We start from the raw sequence: 17,714 nt of genomic DNA on the forward strand, positions 1-17,714 counted from the left end.
GGGGAGAAGATACTGCCAGCATTCACTACTCAGTAAAAGGCCTGCTTTAAATAATAGCATTGAGGCCCTATAAAAACATATCAGGATGTGATTGTGTAAAAAAAATCTCCTGGTCAGAGAACATGAGGTCACCATATTAGTCTTCAGGCAGTGTCTCCGTATTTAACCAAAAATGTTTTACATTAATCCTTCCACTTGTGATGGAACCAGACAGGGAAGAGACTGAGTGGCTCCTGTTAGAGGTTCATACTGTTAGGTGAGTTGTTTTATGGAGACATTGGACAGCATGTTAAGGGCCTGATTCAAGCACAGTTGAAGTCAATGGGAGTATTCTGTACCGCACCTGATGAAAAGTGGCCCACGTTTTGCTGACTGTCTGAATTTTTCTGACAGTAGAAGAAAAACAGCAAGGGAGATGAGTAATGTTTGTTGAGGAGGCTGAAATAATTCAATTTCCTCTTTATTACTAGATCTTTAATTTCCAGAATACTTTTCTGTGTGCGCGCGTGTGTGTGTAAGCATATGTATGTGTACACAGGTGACCCAGGGACCCTTTTGGTGCCAGTTGGCAGAGGACACAGTGTGTACAGGGTGGTGGTTCCCCTGGATCAGATATATGCATGATAGTTCACCAAAGGATGGCATGTGACGTCTCTTCCATGAGCCATTAGCCCACTGGTCATCATAATCACTGCAACATATTTGTATGGAAAATAGTTTGAGAGATGTAAAAAGATTAGGTTCCAAAACTGTTAAAGCTTAAAGCGTGTCACCTGAGTTGAGGGGAGCCTCAGGGCTGACTCAATCCGCATATAGAACGATGGACATCTGTAGAGACAGGCTGTTTCTCCTCGTTGGGCCACGTGTGGGTCTGAGGACAAAGACAAAGTCTCTGAAGAGCGGACTCCTGGGGTAAGAGATAATAGACCAGGGGTCGGCAACCTTTCAGAAGTGGTGTGCCGAGTCTTCATTTATTCACTCTGATTTAAGGTTTCGCATGCCAGTAATACATTTTAATGTTTTTAGAAGGTCTCTTTCTATAAGTCTATAATATAGAACTAAACTATTGTTGTATGTAAAGTAAATAAGCTTTTTAAAATATTTAAGAAACTTCATTTAAAATTAAATTAAAATGCAGAGCCCCCCGGACCAGTGGCCAGGACCCGGCAGTGTGAGTGCCACTGAAAATCAGCACGCGTGCCATAGGTTGCCTGCCCCTGTAATAGACTATAACTACCTAAAAAGAGGAAAGGGGACATGATTTTATCTTTCGGTGAGGAGGTGTGCTGACAGACTGGTTGTCTCATGAAAAGAGAGTCACAGCCAGCCTGGTTGTAAAGCGCTGGTGGGCAAAGTTTGCTTAGAATGCCATCAAAACAAATACAAGCACTTAACCTATTTTGGGTCCTCTTTCAAGAGTGTGTTAAGTGCAGGGTCAATTCTCAGGACATCTCTAAAGCCTTTGATTGATGTTGATAATGAGAGACCTTGCTTTTTGGGGAAACCAACATATCATACCCAAGCTTGAGGGCCCCATTTTTCTGCAGCCTATATATCTGGAGAGGGGTCTTCTTTACTCTCAAAGATGACATTGGCTTGTGTACCTGCTCCATTTTTGAGGCCCCAGCTCTTGCTAAAATTAATGGAAAGACTCCCACTGATTTAACTGGTAGATGGAGAGGGCCTTATCTTGGCTATGCAGTAATGTGTTACCCAAACGGTTTATTAATATTTATTTAATAGTTAAAATAAACCTGAGTTGTCGTTCACTGGGTTTCCACCTCCAGATTCCATCTAGCATCTTCCCACAAATTGTGAAACACCGTCAGGACTTTATGTAGGATGAAAAGCATTCTTGAATAACACACAATCCTTTAAGTATTCCTGGAAAGCTAGTCACCCCGGCTTGCCTGACCGATACTTGCATTACTTGTACACTTGCCTTCTGTCTCTGCCTTATGTCCTGTGATTTCTTTACAAGAGTTTCCAGCACACACATCCTTCTATTCTCTATCAAATGGAGTCTTGACACCCGTTCTTTCCCGTTTCTAGACAGACAGCCTCCACACCCCTGAGGTTAAGCACATATTTTTGCTACAGCCTTGTCATGCTGCACTATTACCTGCTCGTACCTTAAACATGGTACCCAGCAGATAAAGATCTAATAGCTAATGGGAAATTGGCTGACTTCTGGTACTGTGCCTCCTCAAGAGACCACTAATTTTCCCTGTTCTTTTGCTTCTACTTACACTTAAGTTTAGTCATTCAGCACAGTGGGAACGAGAGCCGATGGATGTTTTATTTCTCACTTGTGGGATGACTCTAGTATGTATAACTAGTTTGTGGATCTCTTTCTCAGTGAAAGTGAGCTCATGAAACTGCCAGGTTTGATTTTTACCCTCTTTCTCTTTGGAGAGCTCTCGGCATTATGTGGAGGGGCAAACATACATGTCCTTCAAATTTCTTCCTGAAAAAAGCTGATAATGGCAAGAGAGTCACTGCAGCTCTAGGTAATTTATTTTCTTTAATAGGAGGAAATAAAACATACCTGTTGTGGTGGGGTGAGTGTAAAAGGCCAATCACCATAAGTCTCATACGATTTGTCTACACGGCAAAAAACCACGCCCACAGCAGCGAGTCTCAGAGCCCAGGTGCAGACGTTCGGGCGTGGGCTCGTGCTCAGGCGATGAAGTCCGAGGAGATGGGCAGGTTTCAGAGCCCAAGCCAAAACATCCATGCTAATGTTTTTAGCAGCATACCGTGAGCCCGAGTCTGCAGACCTGGGTACGAAGACTCGCTGCCGCGAGCTGTTGTTTTCTGTCTTTGCCGTGTAGACATACACATAGGACTGGAAGAGACCTCCTGGCCATGGAGTCCAGTCCCTTGGTATCACAGGCAACCCTGTGATCTAATACCAGGTAGTTATAAGACTAAAGCAAGGGGCAATACACTGCCCCAAGAGGAGCTGGGAGGGTGATTCAGTTGCAGTCTCCTGTCCAGTTCCCCCTTAGGAAGTAAATAGCTCCAGGTCTATAAATGGCTCAGAGTTGGCTCTCCAATCCCCTGACACTGCTGTGCTGGCCGGAGTGCTTTGTGTGGGGGAGATGCATCCGTGACTCCTTTCACTCCTTGCCCTTTCCCACTGCCCTTTTGCAACTGGTGGCAGGGATGTAGTAGCTCTGCAGACCAGCATCCCTGACTGCAGTTCTACACAGGATGCGAGTAGCGGTTGCAGGGTGTAAAAGGGAACTGGCCACTTCTTGGTCTTTCGTGTTTAGGTTTGTATGGATGGAGGGATAAGCATATATAATAAAACAATCAGCGTTATGTTTGTTTCTAGGAGTCAGTCCAGCCTTTTGCATCCTACATGTGTGTACTCAGACAAGGGCTGATATGACCAATGCATGGCAATACATGTCAGAGGGGAGGATCTAAGAGTCAGCTGAGGATTTTCAGTATTACAAATAACCAGATTATGAGACCGCATCCGAAGCATGTAGAGCGAATAATACGGTGTATGCTTAGCATACTCATACATCTATTTGTCTTCAGGATTTTTCCAAAATATATAGTTCTCTCTTAAAAGAAAATGAAAAAAATACTGCACAGAAAAGATTTATTTCTGAAGAAAGCATTTCTTTGTTGTAACTGTTGCATTATCAAGAATGTTTAAGTTGTATATATGAGAGAATACATGAAATATTCCTGTTGCGATCTAAAGAATCACCTTGTTAATTCACATTCAGCGAATCCACTCTCCCCATAATTCGTGCACACAAAAAGTGCAGTCTCACCTCACTTCTTAGCAAAGCCTTAATAACAGGGCACTGTAATGAGGTCCCATTACTAAGGCTTGATTGGTTATGAAAATATTCTCTAGTACATTAACTAGTGTATTATGGAGAATAATGTAAATAATGACAGCTAAACTCCACTGCACAAATCAGTGAACAAAGTACATTTTGTATTGCATTGTCCTTGCTTTTTCATCAACAGTTTATGTACTGCCTGGTCATACACCATTTAAATTAGCAGGTGCTATATTCTTGAGTTCAGTGGGCCCAGGATTGGGCCCTTATTCACAAATTCATGAAATTCAGCCATTCCCCATGGGTGTCCTCATCATTAGTGTTAATTAACAAGATTCCCGCAAAGCATTTGAGATGGCAAGTATTTTACTCTCCATATTATCCAGCAGCCAACTCAGCCACAAAATGAACTCGGTAACAAGGATTGCTAATAATGATCACTGAATGAAGGCAACATCCTACTGGAGTGTTTCTGTGTGAAGAGAGATGAGAATTACTTGTCTCATGAATCAGAATCTAATCTGTTTAGGGGAGAAAGTTTATGGAAGTTCATTTGGCAGCATTTGTGGAGTCTACTGCAATGTTGCCATGAACATTTGCACCTCACAAGTGAGACAGCATTCAAGTGTTGAGGATGATGGGGGGGATGGTTCAGAGGTGAGAGGTCTACCTCAGAGACCTGGGTTCTGCCTCTCTGTGTGACTTTGGGCAAGTCAGGAGAGGTTTCGGATAGAGTATAGGCGCTGCATGCCCAGTTAGCACAGGTATAAATAGCAACATAGATGGTGAGGCACTGCTGGGACGAGTAGGGTGCCCTACTCGCCTGAATGCTGTGTGTATGTACCCTACATGGATCTCTACACACCCAAGGCCTCTTGTGGCTACACTGCTAATATTAGCAGTCCCGCTGCCATTCCTTTCCTCTACAGCTACCCCCTTGTCAGAGCCTTTTACTGTTGCGCAGAGCTACATGCTACAGTGTGAACACAACCTGCCTTTCACTGGAGCATGTAGCTACCCATACCCTGCCACAAGTGTAGACATGGCTTTAGTCTTTCTGTGCCTCAGTTTCCCATCTGTACAGTGGGAATAACAGCTCTTTCCTACCTCACAGAGGTGTAGGGAGGATAAATACGTTAAAAATTGTGAGACACTCGGATACTGTTATGATGGGGGACAAATAAATACCTAAAGCAGATTAAAAGGGACAAAAATAATGTCTGTCTTTGAGGGTTTGAACATTCTAAGCTGCTGCGTTTTTTCAATTACGGTTGATGTCACCTTGGGGATGTGCAGCTTGGCTGGATAGTTGCTCAAATGTGGATTCAAAAGGTGATACATCTGTAAACTAGGGATAATGATGCTGACCTCCATTGTAAAACACTTTGAGATCCACTGAGAGTGGTGGTGGTTGTGACAGGTTTGGGCCCTTTGGGGTGTCACCGGATGTGCTCAGGTGCCCCTGAATCAGGCTATTCTGCCCTTTACCTGGCCTTGTTGGGTTAGGCTCAGAAGCCTCTTCCAGCCAAGCGCACAGGCAGGACCACACCCAGCTGCACAGAGAGACAGACCCGCTCTGGAAAGATTCAGCCTTCGGGGCTCACCCCAACACTCTGGTGCCCACTCCTTCAAGCGCCATACAAACCCGAAGGTTTTATGTAATTTGCCCCCTCCCTCAATGTGGAGGGAGATATGCACAACTTCTTGCCCCTCCCGCCCCCCCAGTTAGAAATTAAATAAACGTGGTTATATTATAAACAAGCAATAAGTTGATTAACTACAAAAGGTAAATTGTAAGTGAATATAAGAGAGAACAGACAGAACAAAGCAGATTACTGACCTAATAAAGCAAAATACGCAAGCTAAGCTCAATATACTTAAGAAACAGGTTACGAAATGTAAATTCTCACCCTAAATGTTATTTTAGGCCGTTTGCAAAGTTTCGGTGGTTCAGAGTTCCAGTTATATTTTTTTTTCAAATTGGACCCCATCTTAGTCTAGATTCCCCCCTTGCCTTCCCTTTAGGTGGTTTTACCAGTCTTTTTTCTTGGGCAGACAGGCCATGGAGAGGAGAAGACCCGTTTGCCTTCCTCCCCAACCTTAAATAGCATTTACATGAGGCGAGAATCCTTTGTTTTCCAAACTTGACCCTCCTTCCCTTCCAGTGGAAAATTACAAGAAGTCCCAGGTAATGTTTAGTATCAGATGACAAGACCACCTGACTGTGTAGGATCACAGTGTCCATGAGTCAGTGGCAATATGAAGCGTCCACAGGAAGGCCAGGCCTTTTCACAGTCCATTGTTCTCGCTGGTGGGCCATCCACCCTGTCTGGCTTTTCCATTGTTGTACCTGAAGTGTTAGCAGTGGGCATCACCCGAAGTAGCATAGCTGAAATACAGATACATAGTCAATATTTCCTAACGTCAGATACCCATCTTACATAAAGTACATCTCAGTTGTGTCATATTCATATCGTAAGCTTATTTCCATAAAGAATAAGGAGTGAAACGTCCCAGTGGTATTATTATTACTTCTTTGAGAGGAAAGAAAAGGAGTGATACGATTGGATACTGTGTCAAAAAGAAATTCACTGTCATTTATGAGAGGCTGATGATTGGCATCATTCCTTTTCTTGTAGATAACTAACCGTTGCTAAAATAAGGTGGGATTTGCAAAAGCGCTCAGCATTGACTTAACTCTACTCGCCTTAAAGCCAGAGAGTTTTGCTGTTGACTCCAATGAGAACAAAGTTAGGCCAACGCTGAATGCTTCTGAAAATGCCAAGAGTGAGCTGGATTCTGTTCCTGTTCATGCGTCACTTACAGAGCTCTGAACGCATTTCTAAAATAAGACCATATTCTTCCCTAACTTGCACCTCTGCTACTCCATTGAACACCTGACTTGTAACTTAACTGCATTTTTAACGCACCTCCGATTGGTTAGCATAATGGCTGATGATGCACAAGAGGGAAAGCGCTTATCTTAACTTTCAAATCTCAGAATGAGTTTACTAAGCGGAGAGTTAGAAAAAAAAAGCTGTTTATAAACTGTGTAAATTTGGTCTGTAACAAACATGATGCAATGCCATTTTTACAGAGTCAATTGTCAGGGTACACCCATACATCGGTGGACAAAAGAAATATGTGAATACCATAAGACTATCTGAGACTTAACTCCATTCAGACTTTCTTGAAGAAAATGCCAGTAGTATCTATTTGGATAATACCTAAATTGGCCATACCGAAGAAAACTGTGCTACAAAATTGCTAATGGAAGTGTTGCACTTAATTTTGTATTCATGTACTATTTATAGATTAGGCTATTTTTAATTGTATGCCGTATATGAGCAATTCTTGTTCAAGCCTGGCAATGAATCGGGTGTCTTTTCTGGAGACAGAACAGGTTGTTTCTGTCTGTTTGCTTTTCTTGTTGCCATCAGCAGGCCTGCAGAGCTTGCCCTGCCTTTCATTTATCTGGTGATTTAAATGACAGATGCAAAAGAGACGAAATAGACTTCCCAAATTATCTAATGACATGAGAGAAGAGGGTGACCTTTAAACAACATTTGTTTCCCCCTGGTTGTTGAAAATTTTCCCAGGGGCAACCTTCTTCAACAAATGCTAAAAAACCTTCTGGGATGCCTCCAGAACACATACTAGAATGATGTTGCTGCTTCTAAGCAGTCTCCGAAAGATATTTCATAAAACTCCAGCCATAAAACTTAGCTTTTTTATCTTTTCAATCTGATGCTACTGTTCATGCATCTTGCTTCATACTTTTTGCTACAGACTGTCTGACAAGGTGCAAACACCCTTTGTATACATATGGAGAAAAAATGTAGCGCAACCGTGTTGTGAAACTTAATATACAGTCTGAGTACGCAAGTCTCTAATTAGGTGTCAGCTCTGGGGTTTTAAATGAAGCCTGAGTGCAGCCTCCTCTTAGATGGCAGTGAGTATAAAGCTATTTTCCTGCAAATTATATAGTTTTAAGAAACACGTGGTGAATGCCCCTGTGCTCTGTTGGATTCTAAACTGCAACCAACAGGAGTGGGTGAGGAGATTACGAAAATTACAGCTGTCAATGGGAGGTGAGGGTGTTCAGCACCTTTGAAAATCAACCTCTAAATGATTTGCTGGCGACTGATTAGGTGTAATAATTGCACTACAATGCTAGAGAATTGTTTTCTTCTAACAAGAAGGTAATTGAGGTGACTGACTCTGGGCTCTTTGAAGTCTTATGCTTGGATTACAATAAGTAAGATTCTGATTAATTTAGCAGCAGGGTATCAAAGGCTTTTAACAACTTAACATGAGGCCCTGGTAGAATGATAAGGAGATAAACAGCCTCTGAATCTCATATTAACAATTTGACCATGCTATCCTTTAGGCTTATGCTGGATCATTGTCAGCACAGTTGTTCGATAGGCAATATAATGGCGATATCAATTTGTCTTTAAAATGGACACTGTTATATTACTGAATTCAGAACCATGGTAGGCAGATTAGCGTTCTAGTATCCGTATCTCAATGTCTGTACTTTGACCCATCAACCTTTTACCTCCAGTCGGGGATATTGCAGATTATGTATTACTTATGCCACCCGATCTTAAACCAAACTTTGCACCCTCGATAATCTGTTATTCCCTGATAACCAGGAACTTCTATGCTTAAACTCTGTACTGTTCACTTTTTTTAACATCATCTTAATAAAATTTTTAAATCTGTTCTCAGCTTTCCCCCCTCCCCCCCTCCATGAGAAGCTGATGGTGCAAACTTCAGTGCTGATGTAGTCTCTTTTTATGGCTACAGGAGAAAAGGTACAAGTGGTTAGATTATGAATGTAAGGTCACTACCTACCTTTATACAAAAGGGAGCACTTTTGCCAAATATCGTAAAAATTTATGAACCATAAAATGCATGCAAGGAGTCCATAATCACCTAGCCTTTTCTTCGGTGCCTTCTTGTTGCAGCATTAGCAATTCTGAGCGAGTCTCACAGCAGGGCATAACACAAATTAATTAGCTAAATTACTATCTAATGGCAGTAACATTTGATACTGCTAAATATTTCAGTGCAAATATGGCAGCCAGGTTAACATATTTAAATATGATTGGCTCCTGTTTTCAAGCTGAACATCTCACTCTGGCCAGGGTAGCCGACAAAGCTCAGTGTGTTTAATTAGTTCTGCCATTAGCCATGTTCTAATCTGCCATTAGTGCTGCTCTGCTCTGATGAAGTGGACCATGATCCTCCAAGTCTTCTCTCAGCAAAGACCATCACACTCTAAAGATGATGAAATGGAATGTAAAGCAAAGTCCTATGCTGTGCACATCATTAAATCCCATTAATAACAAGGGACCTAATTACTATTTCAGATTCAACAGCAGAACATTACGGTGACAGGTTCCTGGATGGGAAGGTGTTGGGGGTAATCTCTAACATACATGCTGCAAATTAATCATGCATTTGTGTCTAGGCCATATACGATCTCAGAATGGAAGACACTGGTTATTTTTAGCATGCCCTTCCTGAGACAGGGAATAGAATTTGCTTGGCTTTTTTTTTTTTTCCTGTTGAGAAGAAACCCTTCTGGCTTTGTTGTAAGTGTGGTTTGTAATCATTGTACACATCCCAGATGGTTCATGAAAACTCTTTGAAATGCCATCTGCCAGGCGTGTGTCCAGCCGGCAAGTCTGCCATTCTGCTACAAGAAAGGAGGAGGCGGGGTTTCCCTTCCCTCTTTCTTTCTGAATCGCAGTCAGTAACACTTGCTCAGATTCAAGGCAGGATGGATAGCAGCACAAGCATCTGAGAACAATCTTTGTGCTAGACAATAACATGGATAGTTGTTGTTTTTGTTTTTTTTTAAACCTTCCCCCAAATAGGGCACCCTAACGTGTGTTTTATTTCCGTACGTTCGTTATTGGAGACTGATGCGAGGTGACAAATGTTATCTAGCTGATGTAATGTTTTTCTTTGTACGCTACGGCTCAGCATTTCTAATGCATTCAATGTGTATCACAGACAGTCCTACTGATAACAAGCCCATCTGCGATTTTTTTTTTTTTACTTGAACATTTTCAGGAAATTAAGAACACTGAAATGGAATACATAAATCCATCCAAATGGCTCAGAGGAATTATGGCAAAGATATAATTGTCATGTAAAAAAGCCAGCCAGTACAGTAAACCACTAGCTGCAGTTTTACCATCATAAAAAAACAGAAGAAGGGGAATAAATGGTTAATAAATAGTCTCAGGAGGAAGATAGGAATAAAGAAATTATGGGGAGGTTTGAAATGAATCCCGAAGTTCCCTGATCTTCATTTTATTAAATAATGTATTCCCCTTCTTATCTGTGTGTTTGTGTTTAATATGTAAGTTACATGATAAATCATTTACTATGCATTGTATTCACGAGCGTCCGATGGTCCCGGGTGACATCTGACGGTTACACTGGATGAGGAAAGACACAGGGTCTAATTCTCAGTTACATTTTAGCCCCTTTACACTGCTCCAGCAAAGTAAAGTAAAAGGTGACAGAAACAGGTCATTAGAAATACCCAGTGTGTAAGTTGGTTTCCAGGGCAGTATAGTTCTGTGCCACCCCTCTCCCCTACGGCCTATCGCCCCTACTTTAGGTATGCCGGGGGAAAACCGGGTATGGCTGGCGCATGCTGGGCTCTGGCTATTCGTAGCTGGCAGATGGTTCGTGTGGAGGGGTCATTGCTGCTTGAGCATCAGCAAGAGTGGCTTGGATAGCCCAAGAATACAAGGAGTGCAAAGGTGATGTAAAATCACCATTGCTTCCCATCCTCTTTCCCCCCCGGATTTCTCAGGAATGACCTCATGAACCATATTTCAAATAGATGGCGTAGAAACCTACTTTCCCCTTCCCTGGCACTTGAAAACAGCTGCCAAGTTGTCAGTGGGACAGGAACTTTATGCCTGAGCAGCTTCTGTGAGCTTCAGTCTCCCCTGTAAATTCCCAAGAGCCCCCACCTCTTTCTATGTGCAGTGATGGAATTCAGCCTTTTTGTGGAGGGCTGAGGCAGATGCCTGTGATGAGGAGATTCTGCCTGCAGGAAGGAAGAGTGCGTCGATAATGAGCAGTCATGTTTAGTGCTACGGCTTTCGGCTGCTTTCAGGTTATTCCTGAACCAGCAGATTGATTATGGCCAAAAGTGCCCACACCCCTCCAAGCATCTTATGCTACACTTTCTTCTGAGGTTGAATGTGTGTTAATATCTGTGAATGTGTCATCAGACTTATCGTTAGACTGACAGAATTCGCACATCCTGTGGCCTCAGGAGTCACTTAAAGAAAATAAATACTATTGAACATAAAACCGATCAGTATCAACTGTACCCTATAATCTAAAACAGTGGAATATGCCACCGCAACAAAAAGTTGTGAAAAGACTCGTCTTACATCACACTTGCTGAACTTAAGCTGATGGGGAGAACGGAATTTCAGGATAGATGATGCACCAGTGAGGGAACCCTGTTCCCAGTCTTCTCATATTCATACCAAAGGGCTATGTCTCTGGGATGCTGCGTTGGGAAACAGGCAGCCTCAGAAATAGTAGCCAGACCCCAAACCATACAGATTTTTATTGTAGATTGAAGTCAATACCTTGAATTGCATCCAGCAGCAAATTGGGAGCTGGAGTAGTCTCTGGGGGATCAGTAGGTGACAATTGTGAAGTCATGGGCCACCCTGTTCTACACTAGCGGAAGCTTCTGAGATGCTGGTCACAGATAACTCCTTGAAGACCTTACTACAATAATCTAATCTGGAGGTCACAACAACATGAATGTGGGGAGGTTGAGTTCAGCGAGGAAGGGTTATATTATTCCATATCTAATATAACTGATAAGGGCCATTATCTGAGACTCCAGGAGCAGCCAGGAATCCAAGAGAATCCCGAGGTTACAAGGAGTGCAGGTAGAAAAACAGGAAAATTTGTCTCCATTTTCCATTGAAATATTTCCAGGTTCAGGGTGGTTTTTTTGTTTTTTGCCAACTCCAACTATGAGCCTCAATCGCAAATTCTGGACATGCCCCTTGACAGAGAAAGCAATACCTCCCCCCGTTAACTACCGTCACTGCCATTTTATGGGGATTGAACTTTAGCCAACTCATTCAGTCGTGGACAGGCACACAAATGGTTGGGTGTTGTGTTCCTGTTTGTTTCAATATATTCATGCTCATGTTATACATAGCCTTTGCGATACAGAGATGGTGCAGCAGGGGCAAAGAGCTGTTTACCCGGAGAACCTTAACACACTCATGTGTTTTCAAACATTTTTCGAATGTTTAAACTTGTAATCTTACCATTACCGGAACAAATTGTGGATACAATGTAAAAAAAATCATTCTAGTTTTTAGAGATGATATAAGTTTAAGATAATTCTTTGTACTTAAAATGAGGGATACTCGGTAATATTTCTTAAACTGGAATGAAGTTTTTAGGTGAACCTACTGTACCAGAAGAGTGAGTGAGTGTGTGTGTGTGAGAGAGAGAGTTTTAACATTTTTGTTAACAACAAACTGTGTTAACAACTGTGCCCCACAACACTTTCTAGTGCTAAGTAAAAAGTAATAGCAAAAGTAGGGAGAAATTAACAGGTACGTGCAAGGGAGAAAAGAGATCTTGAGCTGAGATGTGAGAGGAGAGAGTTGATGCATTGGAGACATACAAATAGAAGCTGCAAAGAAGCCTCCTTATCTAGAAACATACTTCGTGCAGCGTAAGGAATTTTATTGCTGGCAATTCACAGGAGAGTCAGTAAAATAAAATCCCAGACTAGCCACAGGGACAATTGTTGGTGTGTTCCGAACACCAAATTCTGGCAGATGTCTTTTCTGCATATGCCACAAGAGATCGTTTGGCACAGCCCAGTGAATACAGAAGGGTAAAACGATTGGTAATACATGTCTGTGAAGGACAGAATTACTGCACCTATTCAGTATTTATGTTGGGCTGTAAATTCTAGAATTCACGCTAACTGACTCTCAAGGTTTCTTTCCACATAGCTCACATGGGAGAATTAATTTCCTGATACTGTTATTTCCATGGAAGATGTTTCAATGTCTCATTTAATTCCTGATAATATTGATGTTGCACTAACTTGTAGCTTTCTCCATTTAGGCACAACCCGTCCTCCACGAGAAGGAGAAGTGCCTGGTGTGGACTATAACTTTCTGACTGTGCAGGAGTTTCTGGACCTTGAGCAGAGTGGAACTCTTCTTGAAGTAGGAACATATGAAGGTATGGCATAGCGGGGAGCTGGTTCAGTAACATAAGCTGAAGGAGACACTTATATAGTCAATATAAAGGTGTGTAGGCCAGTGACTTTATCTGCTTCTTAGATTTTGTCTTCATTAAGGAAAACATGGTCTATTCTTAACTCTAGTTAGCTAACTCAGGATAAAATCCCAGTGAAGGCAAGGCAGTACATGGTTTTCACACAAATTAGCATGTCAAGTTAGGCTATGGGGGAAGTCTAGTTTTTAACTTGATCTGATAAATTGTGTGAAAACTACAAACTATGATAGGATTTTGTTTCCAGTTGGTTAACTTGCATTCGCACACCTTTTATCCTAGCGAAGACAGTTCATTTTCTTTGCATTAGAAACCAACCCTAATACACTTACTTTGAAATGTAGAGAATTCCCACATCACTGTGATATTAAGTTTTTCTTCCTGCTTGTAGTTCAGTTACCCATCATACAAAATTACATTGGTAGCCATCCTCTTGTAGCATTTGAAGTGCTTGCCAAGCCACCCAATAGCATTTTCATCAGCACAATGAAGGGCCCTAAGGCCACCATGAAATCTAGTCACTTGACACTGGTCAACAACATGCACCATTGACTGACAAAGGTCAGAGTGACAAAGTGGGTCATTGTGCAGACCCCATGTGTAGAGATTGATGAACAGATTCCAAACTGGCCAAGGAATATGTCCAAAGGTGACGTGGCAGGTCAAATCTCTGCAGTCAAACTGTTAGATCAGCGACAAGGAAACCATTCCAGATGTTTTTAGCTGGCCACTCATCGCGCCATAGGGTTGCTGCTGACAGATTTCAATCCGGCAGTTAAGGCCACAGTGGATGCTTTGACGTAAGTTGTGCTCTGGGGTGACTGAAAATGTCTGTGAACAGTGGGAGACCTGAACTGGCACATAGCTTTTCCATCAGTCTGGCTGTAGACTCTTTGCAATGAATGTGTGTATGGAGGGGGAAGAGAGATGGCACCATGTTCTCAGAACTGGTAGCTATGGGATAGGAGTGGGGCACAGGGTGCCTGTGATGATACTCATGGTTGAGTTCAGTTTGATGTCAGCCAATTTAGCATGAGGCGAATGACCCCACACATGGGCACAGTATTTCTCTGAGGAATAGCACAGTGCCAGAGTTAGGGTACAAAGTATCTGTGCCTGCGCCCCATGTTGAGCTGGCTAATTTGCTGATTAGATTATTCCTGGTCCTGACTTTGCCAGCAGTCTTTTCTAGATGGTTGTGGAAAGTCAAAAAGAGGTCCAGTGTGACCCTAAGGTAAACCGGTTTTGTCTCATGTTTGTTATTTTCCTTTTGAGGAAGACACTTGCATTTTGGAGTTGGAAGACGCTTGAAACTGTCTTAGTCACACTTGTTTGGAGGCGCAAACTGCTACAGTAGGCTGCCATCTTGGCCAGGTCGGTGTTCAAGATGTTCTCCAATTCGGTGAAAGAGCACAACGGGGCACTGCAGCAGATATCATCTCCATAGGTAGACTAGCGTGACTGAGTTAGTGGCAGGCCATTTGTGTACAGATTGAACAAGGGATGCGCAAGCGTGGAGCTTTGGGGTAAGCCATTGGGTTGAACAAATGCATAGAGAAGACAATCTCTGCTATATACCTGAAAATGCCTATCACAAAGTAGAAGTTCACAGGTAGACATTCAACCCATGCTAAGAAAGCTCTTGATAATTTTACCAGAAGACCAGTGTGCCATACTGTATCGTAGGCCGCTGTCAGGTCTAAGAAAACATCTCCTGTCTTCAGGTTTTGTTGAAACCTGTTTTCTATATATGTAACAAGGGCTAGGACTTGATCTCATGTGCTTTGACCCTTCCAGAAGCCAGCTTGGTCGACACGGAGAGCTGTCTCCACCTCTGAGATATACACTGAAGGATAAGCTCCTCAGGACTTTGAAGACAATAGATAGCAGAGAGATTGGTCGGTAGCTTGCCACATTGTCTGGGTCCTTTCCCACACAATGGGGAAAAAAGGCGATTTTAAAAAGGCGATCACTTTTGACATCCTCCAGATCCTTGGCAGGTTACCCTCATTAACAACCTGTATCAGGAATTTGGATAGCCACTGACAGGCCTTGGTTCCAAGGTGTTTCAGGAACTCTGGTGAAATATTGTTGTAGCCTGTCGCCATTCCAGGTTTGAAGTTGCTAAGTACAGTGTCTAATTCAGTGCTTGTGAGTGTTCCTATACACTAAGTGGATTACGTCATTGTGACTCTGCTGTTTTATGAGCTTATTCAGGGGAACTTTTGCAGTCTGAAGCAAGTGGCTAGCCATTTGGTTTGGGGTGACAGGAGGACAGGGCAGCACTGGTGGGTGTTGTGCCGATCCAAGTCGACGCAGAAGTTTCCATGATTTCTGGCAGGAATGGGTGGAATTCATATTCCCTGTTGTTTCCTCCCATCTTGCTTGTCTCGTAGCATCTAAGGACTGTATTAAGTGGTCAGCAATAACTGGCTCTCCAGACTGTTTGTACCACTTCAATAGTTTTGAACATTTAGCATTTAAACAAGGAATTTAGACAGAGCGATAGCCTCATGAAATGGACACACACACAGCCTTGAAGGTGGCTCCACAGAAAAGGTTGTAGGCTTTGTTGATTGGGATGGAAAGCCAGGGGATGGTAACGATACTTCATTCTAGGGTTTCACTGAACAACTTCTAGTTAGGTTTCCTGAGAGTTCGTCTTTTCTAGAAGCTTCTAAAAATGGGCAGGTGAAGGCCAACATGGACGCGTGATGGTCTATGTTGACTATGTGGAAAGTTGTCCAGGAGCACACTCGACGCAGGTTGGGGTGACAGTCTAGTTATGTCACCCAGCAGAGGTCAGGTGAGTAATCACGTGACCATCTAACTGAGTGAAATGTACCCTGTTGTTTTGGGTCATGGATGAAAATAAGGTCATCGTTTGATGACCACTCCACCAATCATTTACCGTCTGGTTCTGAGTAACCCCAGTCAGGATTGTGGCTGTTGAAATCGCTCATAGTGTTAGCCATGAGAACATGCTGTCCCTGAAAATAAAACCATATGAGAAAATGAAATACTAATGGAAGATGACCAGAAAAGTTTACACACCGCTGGCTCATTTTTCTAGTGTCCTCTAGCCTCGTTCCTCCTTTTGTTTTCTCTTAACCTCCCACTTGTGCATCCTTCATCACCCAGCTCTTTGTTTCAGTCTCTGCTCCTGTCCATTTAAAGACTTGTTCCTTTTCAGGATGGTTTTCTGGAATTGATTTTATTTCCTTTCTCCAAGGAGACCTCACCCTCTCTCCAGGTCCTTTGACCAGACAAAAATGCTGTGTGATTTGAGGTGCTCCCAGTCCCCTGGAGAGCATTATTTCCATAGGCTTGGTCCACTCTGAGTTCTGTCCCAATCTGGTATGTGCTGTCATAAAGCCACTGATGCACCTTACCAAACGCTTGTTTCTCAGTTTCCTTCCCCTCTCATCTCCATTTATGTCTCTCTCTCCCATCAAGTTCTCCATCAGGAACATATCTGATCATGCTCCTGAGGCTGATTTTCTACAATGAGAAATGGTAGGGGAAGTTGTGTGGTTCCTATGATTTTGTGCTGACTTTCACTCCCAGAGTCCTGGGAGTTAACTTTTAGGAGACGATAGCAGTTAGGGAGAAAGCCTTCCAGATTCTACTTGTGTATGTGCTGTCTACAATATAAGCACGATTCAGTCAGAGAGAAATTCACAAATCAAAAACGATAGCCATTGTTTTGGCATGATGACCTAAGAATTGTGTGTAAATAACTGCCGTTTTCCGGCCATAAGTTAGTGTTCTAAACTCTGGGCCTGATTCTCATTTCCACTGCGGTGCCTTTACACCCCTCTGGCCGCATAACAGGGCCTTGAAGGGGGCATGAGTTATATTTATACTTTCTTTAGCGCCCCTTTAGACTTACAGAGCCGTGTAAAGAGGCCTTGGTATAAATGAGATGCATGCCATTCTTTTTAGAGCAGTGCTTCATCACCTTACAACATCAATGAAGGTGATGCACCATCAAAGAAACAACAAGAGCAACAAGGAGATAAAACCACACTCAAGCTACATTGCCATCTGCTGGGTGGATCAACACTGCCAAATGGATCCTGACATAAGTAGGGAAGTGGGTGAAGACATGCTTATTTTGCAGCCCTTAAGGAACTAATGCAAAATATGTGCAAAAGAAATCCGAAGTATGGCTAATTATCTGCTTAAAGTTGGCCCACAATGTCTTTTTTTTTTTTGCATCTTTTTTGCTTCTTTATGATGTATAATAAAGTCCCGAATTTTTTTTAAACCCAATCTTTTTATACTCCTTTGTAGCGTCACCTTTAAACATTGCACCTGAACATTCACCTACAGCTGCACCGGGCGAAATGATTGCAATGTCAAATCTTTATGGGTTTAGCATTGCATGACGTTACTAATTTTATAGTTTGGCTTCGCTCTTCCGCTGCTGTGAGTTGATTAGCATCACTGCTAATGTTCCAATAGCAAAACTACCCCGAAGTGAGCTTTTTTTCTATTCCCGTGTCTAACTATAACACTCAATTAGTTTTCCTTGTCATGATGCTCAAAATAGATCAGCTGAACTGCTTCTCT

The 17,714-nt window shown here is 42.5% G+C and overlaps 1 protein-coding gene across 42 annotated transcripts in view; it reads left to right on the forward strand.

The window, feature by feature from the left end:
• MAGI1 (membrane associated guanylate kinase, WW and PDZ domain containing 1) overlaps positions 1 to 17,714 on the forward strand; it is a 481,773-nt gene that overhangs the window by 354,428 nt on the left and 109,631 nt on the right. For 40 of the 42 annotated variants that reach the window (XM_039548079.1, XM_039548081.1, XM_039548082.1 and 37 more), the window contains one exon: positions 12,966 to 13,085. In XM_039548079.1, the coding sequence (XP_039404013.1) occupies positions 12,966 to 13,085 (120 nt within the window). Of the gene's footprint in view, positions 1 to 11,565; positions 11,759 to 12,965; positions 13,086 to 17,714 lie in introns of those variants that run through there. The other 2 variants (XM_039548105.1, XM_039548109.1) reach the window with 2 other exon arrangements.

Source organism: Mauremys reevesii, linkage group 7 (assembly GCF_016161935.1).
Source record: "Mauremys reevesii isolate NIE-2019 linkage group 7, ASM1616193v1, whole genome shotgun sequence".
NCBI classification, from domain to species: domain Eukaryota; kingdom Metazoa; phylum Chordata; order Testudines; family Geoemydidae; genus Mauremys; species Mauremys reevesii.